This window comes from Melozone crissalis, unplaced genomic scaffold (assembly GCF_028551555.1).
Source record: "Melozone crissalis strain CALT ecotype California unplaced genomic scaffold, PUWL_Pcris_2 ptg000019l_1, whole genome shotgun sequence".
NCBI classification, from domain to species: domain Eukaryota; kingdom Metazoa; phylum Chordata; class Aves; order Passeriformes; family Passerellidae; genus Melozone; species Melozone crissalis.
The window spans coordinates 2156566-2171059 of NW_026535797.1; the positions used below are offsets into that span (position 1 = coordinate 2156566).

General features: G+C 43.3%; 1 protein-coding gene across 2 annotated transcripts in view; it reads right to left on the reverse strand.

Moving 5' to 3' along the window:
• Positions 1 to 1282: 1282 nt before the first annotated feature.
• Positions 1283 to 14494, reverse strand: part of PTPRE (protein tyrosine phosphatase receptor type E) — a 91117-nt gene continuing 77905 nt past the window's right edge. For both annotated transcript variants that reach the window (XM_054276816.1, XM_054276817.1), the window contains exons 11-20: positions 14096 to 14256; positions 10545 to 10680; positions 9539 to 9688; positions 8438 to 8531; positions 7964 to 8040; positions 6387 to 6521; positions 4733 to 4858; positions 3880 to 4040; positions 3078 to 3213; positions 1283 to 1649 (exon numbers count right to left, since the gene is read on the reverse strand). In XM_054276816.1, coding sequence (XP_054132791.1) covers positions 1575 to 1649; positions 3078 to 3213; positions 3880 to 4040; positions 4733 to 4858; positions 6387 to 6521; positions 7964 to 8040; positions 8438 to 8531; positions 9539 to 9688; positions 10545 to 10680; positions 14096 to 14256 — 1251 coding nt within the window. In that variant the 3' untranslated portion in view covers positions 1283 to 1574. The remainder of the gene's footprint in view (positions 1650 to 3077; positions 3214 to 3879; positions 4041 to 4732; positions 4859 to 6386; positions 6522 to 7963; positions 8041 to 8437; positions 8532 to 9538; positions 9689 to 10544; positions 10681 to 14095; positions 14257 to 14494) is intronic.

Sequence of the window (14494 nt, forward strand, 5' to 3'; positions counted from 1 at the left end):
CTTCTCACAGAGACTCACGAGTGAGGTTAAGTCTTTAACCAATCTCGTTTTTGAAGTGCATAATTCACTGTACAAATAAATACAGGAGTGCAACCATGGGAAGACAAGAACAGCCAATGGCACTGTGGGGATTGGGGGCTCAGGAATTCCCATCCCAAACCTTTTCCAGCCAGGCTGGAATGGAAGGAGACCCAGGGACACCTTCCCATCCCTTGCATTGCTCCAAGGGGCGAGGAGATTGCACTGGGATGGGATAAAACAGTGCAAGAGCAGCAGGGAAAGCTCAGGTTAAGCTGCTTGTTTGAAATGAGGCTTTGATGCTGCATGGCCAAAGCCCTGCTGGACGAGACAGAACTGCTGCATATTTGTTATTTAATTCACTACAGAACTGCTGCATATTTGTTATTTAATTCATTACAGAACTGCTGCATATTTGTTATTTAATTCATTACAGATTCACCCCTTTGTGCTCATTAAGTCAGAGATGCTTTTGGAAGAGAGGGAGAGATAAATTTGGTAATTATTCAACATTTGGGTGGTTTTGGGGATTTTCCAGCCCCTGACCAGGGCTGTAATAAAAACTCCTATATTTTCTGTCACCAATTCTATTCTCAGTAGTGCTTTCCATAAAAATATATCTCTGTACACAACTCTAAACCTCTTTAAGAAAGTCCTTTTTTGATAACATTTCTGGGAGGGTAAGAACCTGGAAGAACTTTTGCTACAATACTCAATATTTCTGGCATTAAACTGTTCATAAAATGTTTTTTTCAATTTTTACCTCTTCATTATCCTGCTGAGTCATATCAAGGAATAAGAGTTCATCTCTTATTTTAAAGAAGTGGGAAATTATGCAGGTGTTTATAGAGAAGAGATGCTTTTAACTTAATTTCTGGCCTTTCTCTTCAAGTAAACAAGTTCAGGTGCTGCAAAATATACTTTTCAAATAAGCAAAATATTCTAAAAATCACATTATTGCCTAAGTCAACATAAACAATATTTGAAAAAAAAAAAAAAAAAAGAGCAGGGCTTTGAAGATTCTGTTCATTCAAAAATTCAAATCTGTATTTCTACTGATTTTTTCCTATGGAGTGTTAGACAAAATCCAACAAAACCTGGAGGCTCTTAAAAACAGCCTGGAAAAATAAATATCTGTTTTCATGGTGGACATATTTTGCTGGTGAACAAAACATGTTCAAACATGCGCACCCAAAATCAGTTTTTTTAGGATGAATTGTAAATCACCTGTAAAAAAATTCAATAATTGGGAGATAACGTTGTTGATAAATATTTATGAGTGGCAAAATTCAAAGAAAAAAAAATCCCAATAATTAATTTTTTGTTATTTAGAATAAAGATTTCTATCCCATCTTACAGTGCTATACAATATAGGAACATTATACTTTACTTTAGAAGATATTTATATTTAAGAAACAACTTTATACAGCAAATGCAACTTTTAGAGCCAGCACAACGTTGTATTTACAGTTCAGTCAACAATCCAAGTGACATAGAATAAATTAACATAATATACAACTATTTATACAGACAAATTAAAAAATAAGGCAGAATTCTCATTTGAAATTAGCATAATCTGAAAAGATGTCGATGAAATCTTGTACCACTCTGTAGCAGAATTCATACTGTTCCTGGAAAACAAGGAAAGGAGATCAAAATGTGCTTTTGGTTACACTAAAAAACCTGAATTCTGCAAATCCCAGTGATAAATTCAATATATCCTAACTGGGAGCAGTAATTGAGGACTGGTCGGCTCTGATTTCTGATTATTTTAAATAAAACAAATAATTCCTATTTCTTTGGTGAGACACAGGCTGATCCTTGCTCTTTGCTTCAAATGTCTTCTTGAGCTTCTTGGTTCTTAAACTGAGTCAATTCTTAGGCCTGGCTTTTCATTTAAACCCAGCTGCTCACAGCAGAAACTCCTGAGCCCTGCCCAGGGATAATCAGGGAATCAGCAAATCCCAGGATGGTTTGGGCTGGAAAGGACCTCAAATCCCAGCACCCTCCCAGGGAAGGATTTCTTTAGCAGATAATATAAAACATGACAATCATGCTCATTGCAGAGCCTAAGAATTAATTTCAAGTCAGTTCTTCTCATTCCGGATACCTGCCCGACAGAACCAGTGGGGGATGTGGGAAACCCCAAATTTAGATTATTGATAAAGAATCACTTTCCTTCAGCAGCTGGGGAAGGAAACTCCACAGATTCTCTGGGAATTCCATCCCAGCCCCTCCCCACCCTCCCAGGGAGGAATTCCTCCCCAATATCCCACCCATCCCTGTCTCAGCCTGAGCATGGATAATCCCATTCCATTTCTTTATCTCCTTTCCTCCTATCTGTGGGATGGAGAAAACACCTTCCTGGAAAAAGGGTTTGAGGGAACTGTTTGTAAGAGGTTTCAGATGCTGAATGGAAGCTGCTATGGAAATAAAAAATAATATATTTATGTATTTTCAAGTTAAGAAAAGTCTCAAAAAACTTTCTAATGTTTACTCAATAGGGAAAAGCACCTGGACAAAGCTTCAAAGAGTAGTTGTAGATGACTTGAAGGAAAACTTGAAAGATTTTAAACAAGTTAGAGACATTTCCAAAGATGTCCACATCCCTGGGAGTGTCCAGGGCCAGGCTGGATGGGGCTTGGAGCAGCCTGAGACAGGGGAAGGTGTCCCTGCCATGGCAGGGGTGGGAACGGGATGGGTTTTAAGTCTCTTCCAGCCAAAACCATTCTGTGATTCCAATTTATGTCCAGACAATTTAAGGTATGAAAGAACAACTGGTAAATAGCTTGAAAGCCATTTACTTAATATATTTTATCACCTGCAACACTCAAAATACGTTTAGTTTAACTACCTCAAGTTCCTAAAAGACAGAGAATATTTAACCAAATTGTATTTTTAGACATGCTCTAAAACCTCCTGTAAAACCCTGGTTATGCCTTGTACACCCGCATCCACCATGCATCATTTATGCCAACCTGCAAAAACCCCTTTTATTCTCCTTTCCCAGGAACATTTACATTCAGAGCTCCCTTCCAAAGGCCTGGCAAACCCCATACCAGTGTTTGCACCATGTGTGGCCTCTGCAGCCTCAAGCTCTTCACAGCCTGGAACACGTCCAGCAGCCCCTCAGCCTTGACCCGCTCCAGGATGTTGCTCAGGGCTATGAAGGTTCCCGTTCTCCCCGCTCCAGCACTGCAATCAAAACACAAATTTTTGGCATGAAGTGGGGTAAAAATGGGAAAAAATATGTTGGAATCTGAAGTGCAGGGAATTCTCAGAACTTTGGGCTTGTAAGCCAAAGTTTAGGATTAAACACAGGATTTGATCTGAGACTTTGGAAAAGGTTTCCAAACCCAGGTGCTGGAAGGGAGAATGCGGATCTGTAGTTTAAAGCAGAGACATGTTAAGCTAAGTAAAGGAAAGCTTAGAGTTTTAGAGTTTAAGATATAGAAAAAATAAAAGTAATTACAGAGGTAAACAAGGAGTTTAGAATGCAGAACTGCGGGTTTGTGTGCAATGACATGATTGACTAAGAAAGCTCACACTGCAGCATGGGTCCCTAAGATTAAATATTTAAGGATTGGGCCAAAACCACAAATATCCTTGTTGGCAGTGTTTTATTGGTCACTAAATCCTTAGAAAGGTGTTGTAACTAAAGGTCTTGTGACCTTCTGAGCCATGCAGTGAAGATGCGATCCTAACTCACCCTTCCTGCCTATGCAGAATATAAGACAAATAAATCAAATAATCTAAAACAATTCAGAGGTCCCGTCTCTAACTCATTCAAAACTTCCAAAATGCCCACACCAGAGGCATGCCAGGGCACAGAGCAGCCAAGCTGGGGGCAGAGGGGCTCACCTGCAGTGCACAGTGATGGGGTGGTTCCCTGTCTGCTGCTGCTGCTTCTGCACCGCTGCAATGAGGTCGATCATGCCCTTCCCCTCGGCAGGAATCCCGATCTCCGGCCAGCCGTGGAAGTGGAACTGCCTGACCAGCCTGCTCTGCTTCTCCTGGTTGCTCTGCCAGCAGGAAAACAGCCTTCAGCCACTCGTCACTCCCAGGGGCAAACACAATTCCTGCCTGGTGCATCTGCAGCAGCAATTCTGCACTGCAGAATTTGCAGCCCGGTCCGCACCATATTACGGACCTTGGTGATTTTATTGCCAGTGATATTCCATGATTCTGTTTCTAAATCCCCCACCCACTGACAATTTCCCCCTCCAATTTTCCTTGGGTTTGCACAGCTGTTTCCTCTGGGAAGGACTTGGGATACACTGGAAGTGCCCAAGGCCAGGTTGGACAGGGCTTGGAATAACCTGGGATGGTGGGAGGGGTCCCTGCCCATGGCAGGGTGGTGCGATGAGTTTAAGGTCCCTTCCAACTCAAACCCAAATTTTCTGAAAAATCTTGAATCAAATTTTCTTTGATGCCTATGTAGGAGATGGCAGAAAAATCCAGGAATAACAGCAACAACAAAATAGTTAAAAAACCCCAAAACCCACCCCCCATTTTGCAACCACCTGTTTCACTGACAAGAATTTTCAGGGACTTTAAACAAAATTATTTCATATAAGCTTCCTCTTAATGCCAGCTTTTGATTACCACATTTGAGTTTAGACAAAAACCCCAGAATTTAAGATACATAACCAGATTTGTAAATGCCTTCAGATGGGAAAAAACCCCAAAAACCACTGGAATGGTAAAGAATTACCGGATTATATGTGACCAGGAAGTCCCTCACACTGATGGCATCCATCAGGCTGTCACTCTTGATTTCCACCGTGATCTCTCCGTGAGTCACAGAGCCCTCTGATGGCCAGTACTGGCAGCATTTCTCCTGCAGAACCCAGAGAATTGAAAATATTCCTTCATTTATTTTTCCCAGTTATCTACATTGGCACGAATCTCTAGCATAAGAAGTGACATCCAGCATAATGAGTGTGTTCTAAACACTAAGAATGCAGTGATAAAATGTTTTTGAATAGAAACCATCATGATGAAAAAGGCTCAGGAGGCCCAGATAGCAAATATTGCTTTAAAACAGAGTAGAATAATAAATGGAATTCCTGAAAGCAAGGTAATGTTGTTAAAAAACTCCCAAAACCACCAAGAAAAAGCTTTTCACAATACCCTTGTTGAACTCAGAATTTTCAAGCTGCAGCACAGGACTCTTTAACTAATTAATGACATTAATTCTCATATTTAAATCAAATAATGAATTTATTCTTATACTTTAATCAAATTAGGACAGGCTCAAAATGAGCAACAGGAACTTTTACTGGCACAAATGGGATAAAAGTTTACACCAAAGTTTGTTCCCAAATCCCAAAACCCTGTCCTGTGTCAGGCATCCCTTGATGCAAAGTAGAAGCTTTCAAAAATCACAATATTCTGCAGTTTTTTTGTGTTTCCTGACAATTCCAGAAAAAGCAGCAACACTGCCTCACACCAATGAGTGAAGCAAGTACTCATTTTAGGAAAAGCCGAAAAAAAATCAGATTGCTGAAATTTTTAGACAAAAAAGAAATAATTTCTCCAGTATTGATGCTCGTGGTTTGCAGGTGGGAAGGGGCAGTGTGGGGCTGCAGGGGGGGCACGAGTCAGATCAGGCCCTTTTCTGACCCACACATGGGGCAACTGAGAGGCCTTTCAGAAACTTTTATTCCATCTTCTGTCTCATGTGAAGGGCAAGACAATACAGATGTTATAATTCACACCATCACAATCAGAAGCTATTTCATAATTACAATGCATTTTGAGGGTTTCTTGGCCTATCAGCTTTTGCCCCACCATGCTGTAAATGCCTTAAAGCCAATCTAAAACTACCCTTCTTGTGGAAGAGGTTTTACAGGGACCTCTGTCAGCCAGAGAGAAGTCTGATCCATGTTTATCTCTGAAAGAAGTTCCTACCAAGGGTGTTGACATAAAAACCAAGAAAAAAAGAAGATAAATAAGAGAAACCTGCAACTCTGTTCCAATGAGCTTTTTGTTTGTCTTTCCTGACCAATGAGTAAAGTGTAAATTTAGGAGTTTTGTAAGAATTTATAAAGAGCATGCACGCTGGAATAAAACCAGTTGAAAGCCTTCTGAAAATGGAGTGTGTTGCTTTGTGTTGTCTCCATCTCAGCTATGACAGTGGCTCCTACTACAATGCATCTTTCATGGTTCCATTTCTCCGAAGTACCCACTCTTATTTGCAAGGCCACCTTTTGAAACGTGTTTCTATTTCCATTTCTCCCTCAATTCCTGTCCAATTCCATGGCATCTCTCAGTCAGCATTTCCCATCTCAGGGTCTGCACACTGTGTGAGCCTTGTGCCAGGCTTTGAGAGCTCTCTCCAAGCCCAATTCCCATTTCCCACGTACCTGCTCCCTCTCCTGCACCTCGGTGAGCATCACGATGGTGTGGCACTTCCACTCCCACACCATCCTCCAGAAATCCTCCACTGTGTGAGGGAGGGGGCCCTGGGTGGCAATGAAATAATCCTTCTGCCGGTAGCCCTGTGGGAAGAGAGGGTCACACAGGGACAGGGACAGTGGTCATGGGGACATCACAGCTTAAACGGGGGCTTCTCCCGCAGGGGCTGCACCAGGGAAGGTGCAAGTTGGGTATTAGTGGGAATTTCCCCACAGAAAATATCAGTGAGTCCCCATCCTGGAAGGATTTAAAGCCATGTGGAGGTGGCACTTGGGGACACGGGGCAGTGCTGAGGGATGGCTGGACTCGATGGTCTGAGAGAGCTTTTCCAAGGTTCTAAAATCTGCCCCAAATTCACAATGCTCAGGTGAATTTCTCCAGTCATGGCTGAGGGGATGAGATGCTGCAGGAGCACATTTCACAAGATCATCACAACAGCAGGGTCGCAGACATCTTTTATGGAAAATCCTTTCCTTAGGATTTTTCCTCCTGAGAAGCTGGGAGGCCTCAGGAACAAAATGTAAACAATGATTATCTGCTGCTGTGGAATGCAACAGGTGCATCTGGGATTGGTCTCATGGGGTTGTTTCTAATTAATGGCCAATCACAGTCAGCTGGCTCGGGCTCTCTGTCCGAGCCACAAACCTTTGTTATCATTCTTTGCTATTCTACTTTTAGCCAGCCTTCTGATGAAATCCTTTCTTCTATTCTTTTAGTATCGTTTTAATGTAATATATATCATAAAATAATAAATCAGCTTCTGAAACGTGGAGTCAGATCCGAGTCTCTTCCCTCACCCTCAGACCCCGGAGAACACCATCACACAGCAGCTCCCAGCTTTCCTCTAGAATGAATTTCTGCCTCAAGTTTTGAGGTCCAGTTTAATTTCACAGAATCAGGTTGGAAAAGAGCTCTGAGACCCTTGAGTCCAACCTGTGACCCAACCCCAAGGCTCTGAGGCCACATCCAGCCCCTCCTTATTCCCATGCAGGTGTGATCTGTGTGGAATCCACAGCCCTCAGTTACTAATGTGGTTTCAATGCTTAAGGACATGATTAATTCTCACATTTCAACAAAAACAAGGCACAATCCCATGCTCAGCTTCCAACAGGAAGCTGGGAAGAAAACCTGGAATTCATCCAGCTCTGCCCAAGTAAAGCCTGGCTGCCAGACACTGTCACAGCTTTCCCTGTGCTCAACACTGACTTCTCTGTTTCTCACAAAAGCAAATATTTACACCTGTTAACCTGACCCAGATAGTGTAATCACTGGCTGTGATTGTGCAGCTGATTTGTTTGGTCAGGACTGAATAAAAGGTTTGGTTTATAAATGTAACGACAAGGTTTAAATTGCACAACCATTTAAGCTGAAATTAAAAACACCAGATAAGAAATGCATTTAGAAACTCCCACAAACAAAGCTCATGTTCTTTGCAAGCCAAGCTGATTGTGCCTCTTTAAAAAGACCTGTCAGCAGCAAAATCTCGGATTTGGAAAGGAAAGGCAGGAAAATGTTGTATACTTACATCTATGAAGGAAGCATTGATGTAATCTGTGTACTCCTGCCCTCTTTTCATGGACAGAATCACTCTGTTAAAATCATCTGGAAAAAAAAGTCTGGGCTTAGTTTGGAGTCCAGTAAAAAAAGTCTGGGCTTAATTTTGAGTCCAGTAAAAAAAGTCTAGTCTTAATTTTGAGTGCAGTCTTACTTTTGCCAACTGCCCACGGAAGAACAAACCCCACCCAATCTTTTCTGTGAAATGTTCATTTTCAGGTGCAAACATGAAATGGAACACTGTGCATGGAACCACACAGGAAAGGGGTGGTTTAACAGGTGAAATTGCTGAGTTATTTAATTCCAAATCCCTGAGTGTAACAGATTTTAGGGTGATTCAGTACAACCAATTCACTGGATTTTTTACAGATGACAGTCTGTAAGGGGAGCTGTGCTCTGCCAGGGATTGCTGGCACTTCCCTGGGGGGAGGAGCTGGGCTCTTACAGGGGATGATCTGGATGACTCTGGCTTTCTTCATGTTGGCTGGGAGGTTGCCAGTCCTCATGTTCTCCTTCATGATGCGCACGTTGGTCAGCTTCTGCAGAGAGCACAGGGGTGAGCACAGGGCAGGAGTGGGCCCAGCACATCCTGCAGAGCCTTTGTGGGGTAAAAAATCCCTGCCACACTCACAGGGAGCTGCAGCCACTGCACTGCCCTGGCTATAGAAACTGAGAAGGAATAACAGTCACAGAATCCCAGAATGGCTTGGGTTGGAAGGGACTTTAAATCCAGTGCCATGGCAGGGACAGCTCCCACTGTGCCAGGCTGGCCTTGGACTCCTGCAGGGATCCCTGTGCCAGGGCGTGCCCACCCTCACAGGCAAAAATTCCTGCCCAATATCCCATCTAATCTTCCTTCCCTCAATACTGCTGATTTTGGAACTTGTTGCTCTATCATCAAACTTATTTTTACATCATTTTCTTTACCCAGTTCCCAATTTCTGGTTAAATTAGTCCTTTAAAGCAAAGACAGAACTCCAGTTAACACCCGGATGTCAATTAATACTTTATATAGAAAATAAATATTTTACCATAAGGAAAATCATAAAAAATCTAACTATTCCTTCAGGGAACTAAAACAATGATAACACACAGCCAGTGTGGTTTTCTTCAGCTGGGGTTTCTCCACTGATAAGAAATGAGATTTTTTGGGTTTGTTTTGAGGTTTTTCTCCAGCCCTGTACATTCTCTGCTGTCAGACACCTCAGAGTTAACAATCCCACTGAGATGCAGATTAGGAGCACCTAATCCAGTTTCTTCTTCCAGCTTTATCTGATCTGGCACCCTACACCACACTCAGAGAATCACTGCACTTCTCTTTTATAAACAAACAAAAGGCATTTAGGGAAAGGCCAGGGAATGACACAGCTCTGAATGAGGGAATGAGATTAAAATCTGAATTTAGAGAACAGGATGTTCAGCGAGGCCCCATTCACAAAAACCACCAAAAAAAACAACTCCTTCCCTTTTATGCACCTTTACGGTTACACTTCTATCCACTGGGCTTGCATCTTGGAAATCCTATGGGAAAGATTTCCATACTTACTTTAAATTCCTCTTCCAGCCCTATTTTGACCAGGTTTGGGGCTGCATTTTGGGAAGTCTGGAGGTGTTTTTCCAAGGATGACACATCCAGCTCTGTGTCACCGTAGAGGTAGTACTCGAGTAAGGCTTGGTAAATGAAGGAATATTGCATCTGAAGGGACAGAGAGGAAGAGGAAGGGAGGGAAATGAGGAATTCTGGGACTTTTTTAAAAATCATAGAATGGTTTGGCTTGGAAGGGACATTAAATCCCACCAGTGCCATGGCAGGGACACCTCCCACTGTCCCAGGTGCTCCAGCCCCAATGTCCAGCCTGGCCTTGGGCACTGCCAGGGATCCAGGGGCAGCCACAGCTGCTCTGGGAATTCCATCCCACAGGGAACAATTCCTCCCCAATATCCCATCTAAGTTCAAAACCACTGCTCCTTGTCTTGTCCCTCTTTGGTGACAATCTCCTAATTATTAACATAATAATAAATTATGCTAAACCAGAGTTTTCCTGTTTTGCTCACATTTCCACTCATAATCTCTGACATGCCACTCTCGTGTGCATGGAAAAACCATAAGAAATGACTCCTAAAAATCAAGTGTTTCACAGTGATCCTCTCCACTTTATCTTCTGCCCCACCCCACTTCCTTCACTGAGCATTTTTGAATTAGAGAATCCTAGAATGAATGATTTGGGTTGGAAATTAAAATTCATCCATCCCACCCCTGCCATGGCAGGGACACCTCCCACTGTCCCAGGCTGCTCCAAGTCCCAATGTCCAACCTGGCCTCGGACACTCCCAGGGATCCAGGGGCAGAGAATCCCAGAATTACTTGGCTTGGAAAGGACCTTAAACCTCATCCATCCCACCCCTGCCATGGTGAGGAACACCTCCCGCTAACCCCAGGCTGCTCCAAGCCCCAATTTCCCAATTGTCCAGCACAAAGGAGCGGGGACACAGCAGCATTTCCCTCCCTGCCCAGGAAAATCTGGAATTCCGGGTGTCTGGAGTGCACTCACATCAGTCTGGACCATCTGTGGCCGCTGGTTGCGGATCCTGCAGACGAAGTCAAAGACATCCACCCTGTGCTCGGCGTGCATCATGTCGATGATGGCGTCGATGACGATGAAGGTGCCCGTGCGCCCCACGCCCGCGCTGGGGAGGGAAAACACCTGGTCACACACACCCCCTGCACACACTGACACTTCTATAGCCGGATTTTACTGTGAGAAAGCTCAGAGGAAAGAATTAAAACAATTCTCATCTCCCCTTGCTGCACCTCTTGTTGGGTACGTGTGTGTGGTGGTGTTTGAGGGATGAGGGAAGAGATGAGAATCTTGACTCCATGTTGCAGAAGGCTGGTTTATTGTTTATGATATATATGGTATTAAAAGAAAATTATATACTAAAACTATAGAATTATAAAACTATAGAATTAGAACAGTTATTATCTCCACTTGCTGCACCTGTTGTTGGGCACGTGTGTGTGGTGGTGTTTGAGGGATGAGGGAAGAGATGAGAATCTTGACTCCATGTTTCAGAAGGCTGACTGATTATTTTATGGAATATATTGTATTAAAAGAAAATTATATACTGAAACTATAGAATTATAAAACTATAGAATTAGAACAATTCTCATCTCCGCTTGCTTCACCTGCTGTTGGGCACGTGTGTGTGGCGGTGTTTGAGGAACAAGGGAAGAGATGAGAATCTTGACTCCATGTTTCAGAAGGCTGATTTATTATTTTATGGTATATATTATATTAAAAGAAAATTATATATGAAAACTGTAGAATTATAAAACTATCGAATTAGAACAATTCTTATCTCCGCTTGCTGCACCTGTTGTTGAGCACGTGTCTGTGGTGGTGTTTGAGGGTCTTCAGGACAAGGGAAGAGATGAAAATTTTAACTGTTCTTTTAGGAATTTTTAGCTCCACATTTCCCAAGGCTGCCATCCCTGAACACTTTTTGGTTTTTATATCCTTAAAAGCCACGAGAGGGAGCACGACCGTTAGAAATTACAAAATTCCAGCGACTTTCAGCTCTTCCTTCCAGAGGAAAAGGGCATGGCATCCTGTACTAGTCACCAGCAGCTCTCCTTTAACCTCTGGGCAGTTTGCTTGGCTGCAGTGGCCACAAACACCTCCAGGAACACGATAAAAACGCCTTCCCTCCCCTCACGGGCTCAAAAACACAAAGCAATTCTCAGCAAGGCTACATCAGGCTTTCAATAAGACCAGAAAAATAAAATTACTGTATTTATAGTACAATTATTTCATTTCCACACACACTTTACCAGCAGGGAAACCAAAACCCACGAGCTCCAGTATTCCAGAGGTCTGGAAGGATGATGGAGATTCCCCTCCCTCTCCCTTCCATCCATCCCTGCTGGCTCTCTGGCACCACAAGGAATCCCCCCCATGTGCTAATGCCTTAATTCCCACTCACAAGAGATTGTTCTCCTCCTGACAGCCCTGGAAGGCACCTCTGAGCACAGACCCCCCCTCCCCAGTTCCCACTGGTCCCTCACTGCTCACTCCTGGAGGTTTCAGCCCAGCTCAGCTCCTCACTCCCTTTCCAGCCATCCTCCCTTTTTGTACATCCCTGTTCCCAGAGCAGCTCTGGATTCCATCCCTGCTGAAGTTGGTGACTTCCCCACCCTGGGCATCCACCTCAGAGTGTCTCCATCTTCACCTCCTGGGTGTCTCCATCTTCACCTCCTGGGTGTCTCCATCTTCACCTCCTGAGGGTGTCTCCATCTTCACCTCCTGGGTGTCTCCATCTTCACCTCCTGGGTGTCTCCATCTTCACCTCCTGAGGGTGTCTCCATCTTCACCTCCTGAGGGTGTCTCCATCTTCACCTCCTGAGTGTCTCCATCTTCACCTCCTGAGGGTGTCTCCATCTTCACCTCCTGGGTGTCTCCATCTTCACCTCCTGAGTGTCTCCATCTTCACCTCCTGAGGGTGTCTCCATCTTCACCTCCTGAGTGTCTCCATCTTCACCTCCTGGGTGTCTCCATCTTCACCTCCTGGGTGTCTCCATCCTTAGCCTGCTTTGTGGCATCCCCTACTCAGCCATTCCTCAAAGTCTCTCTCCACCCACTGAAAAAATTCTATTTCTAAAAAAACCTATTTCTAAAACCTTACGAAACACAAGAATCAGCAGAAAGTCCTGCCACTCCTCATTTTCCCTCCGTGATTTCCAAATGCTCTGTCAGTGTTTACTCACTTCCCAAACCTGTCTGCAGAGCTTTTGGCCAGGGTGGCTGGGGCACATTTCCCTACAGGCTCCCTAAAAATGGATGGTTACTCACTGCTGATGGCTTCCCTTTCCTCTTCCCAACAATCCAGTGGTGTCACATCCTGAGGGGGACGGCAGCTCAGTGTCACCTCTGTCCTCCTCCCCTTCTCACCCTGGCACACGCCGGCCTCGTGTGCCCTGCTGGCCCTTGGCATTGAAATCTCTGCAGGTATTGGTGAAATTATTTTGTATTTTCCTTGCTTTTGGCTCTCCTTCTGCTGGTGAAACCAAGCACAGCCTTTCCTGCTGCTGCCAAACAAAGCTCGAGCCCAGGATGAGGCTCCACACACAGCAAAGGGCTATAAAATATTCTCAACTGAGACAACTCAAATCCACTTTTCCCATCTAAATGTTTTTTTAATTCATGACACCTGGGGGAGAAGGTGAATCCCAGCAGGACAAACACCCTCTTTTTCTCTAACATGCATTTCCAGGGAATATTCATAGCAAGGAAAAAGAGACAAATTCAGGAATTTACAAATTTTTTTTGCCTCAAAAACAAGTACCAGGCAGACAACGCTGCTCTTCTTTTCTTTTCACTCTGCTCTTGTGCTCTTTTTACTGTAACCTTGCAATAATTGCTCCTGAAAAGCCACTTCCTGCTCAGGGTGAGCTTACAGCTGCTACAGAGGTTACAATTACTCTCTTCAAACTGTTTGGGGGTTTGCTTTTAGTTTCATTAAAGATTTCACCAGTTCAGGATGTGCCTGTGTGAGTGACCAGTGAGTGGGAATTGGTTCTGGATTGGGGTGAAGCACATTTTTAAAATCGCAGCATTTAAGTCTCTTGAATTCAAGTCTTTCTTCCAAACTCTTTAGGCATTTCATGGCTGATTTCCATTAAAAAACTGCGATTTGACTGTGGGAGAAGAAGTGGGGGAAGAATTCCCAGAGCAGCACTGAGTGGCAAAGGCCACAGATTTCTATCACCAGCCTGTTTTTCTGACAAAGAACAGATTTATACCCAACAATGGAGATCCCTCAGAAAGAAAAGCCCCAAACAGCAGAACAACAACTTCTGTTTGAGTATCACACTGGCAGCAAAGACAGAGCTTTGGAAATTGTTTTTACTCTCTGCTCGCAAGAACTCAGCAGATTATTACCCTTGAATAGAAATATGTGAGTAAATACAGCTATAAATATAAACATATATATAAAATACATATAAAATCTTAAAAATATATATAAAAATATGTTTAAAAAATCTAAATATATATAAATAACTCCAGGCCAAGCCACAAGAATGGTCTGGGGAGCACATACATACCTGCAGTGAACCACAATGGGTCCAGCATGGGCAGGATTCAAGGTCTTGACTTTTTTCAGGAATTTCAGCATGCCAATAGGTGTGAAAGGCACCCCAAAATCCGGCCAGCTGGTGAAGTGGAGCTGTGTGACCAGCCTTGGAGCCTTGCATCCCTCCTGGAGCTGCAGGAACACCCAGACACTCAGTGTGACATCTCATTTTTCATGCTGGTTTTGTGGTTTCAGTACTTGATAATTATCAATATTTTTAAAAACGTTATTTAAGTATATAGACAGTATTAGTTATTTTACAGACATGTTTGAGTTGTTTTTATTGTTTGTTACAAAACAAAAATATTATTGTTTGATAGTTACAGCTATTTTTGTAAAAAGTAAATGTATAACATTTATGTATAATTAT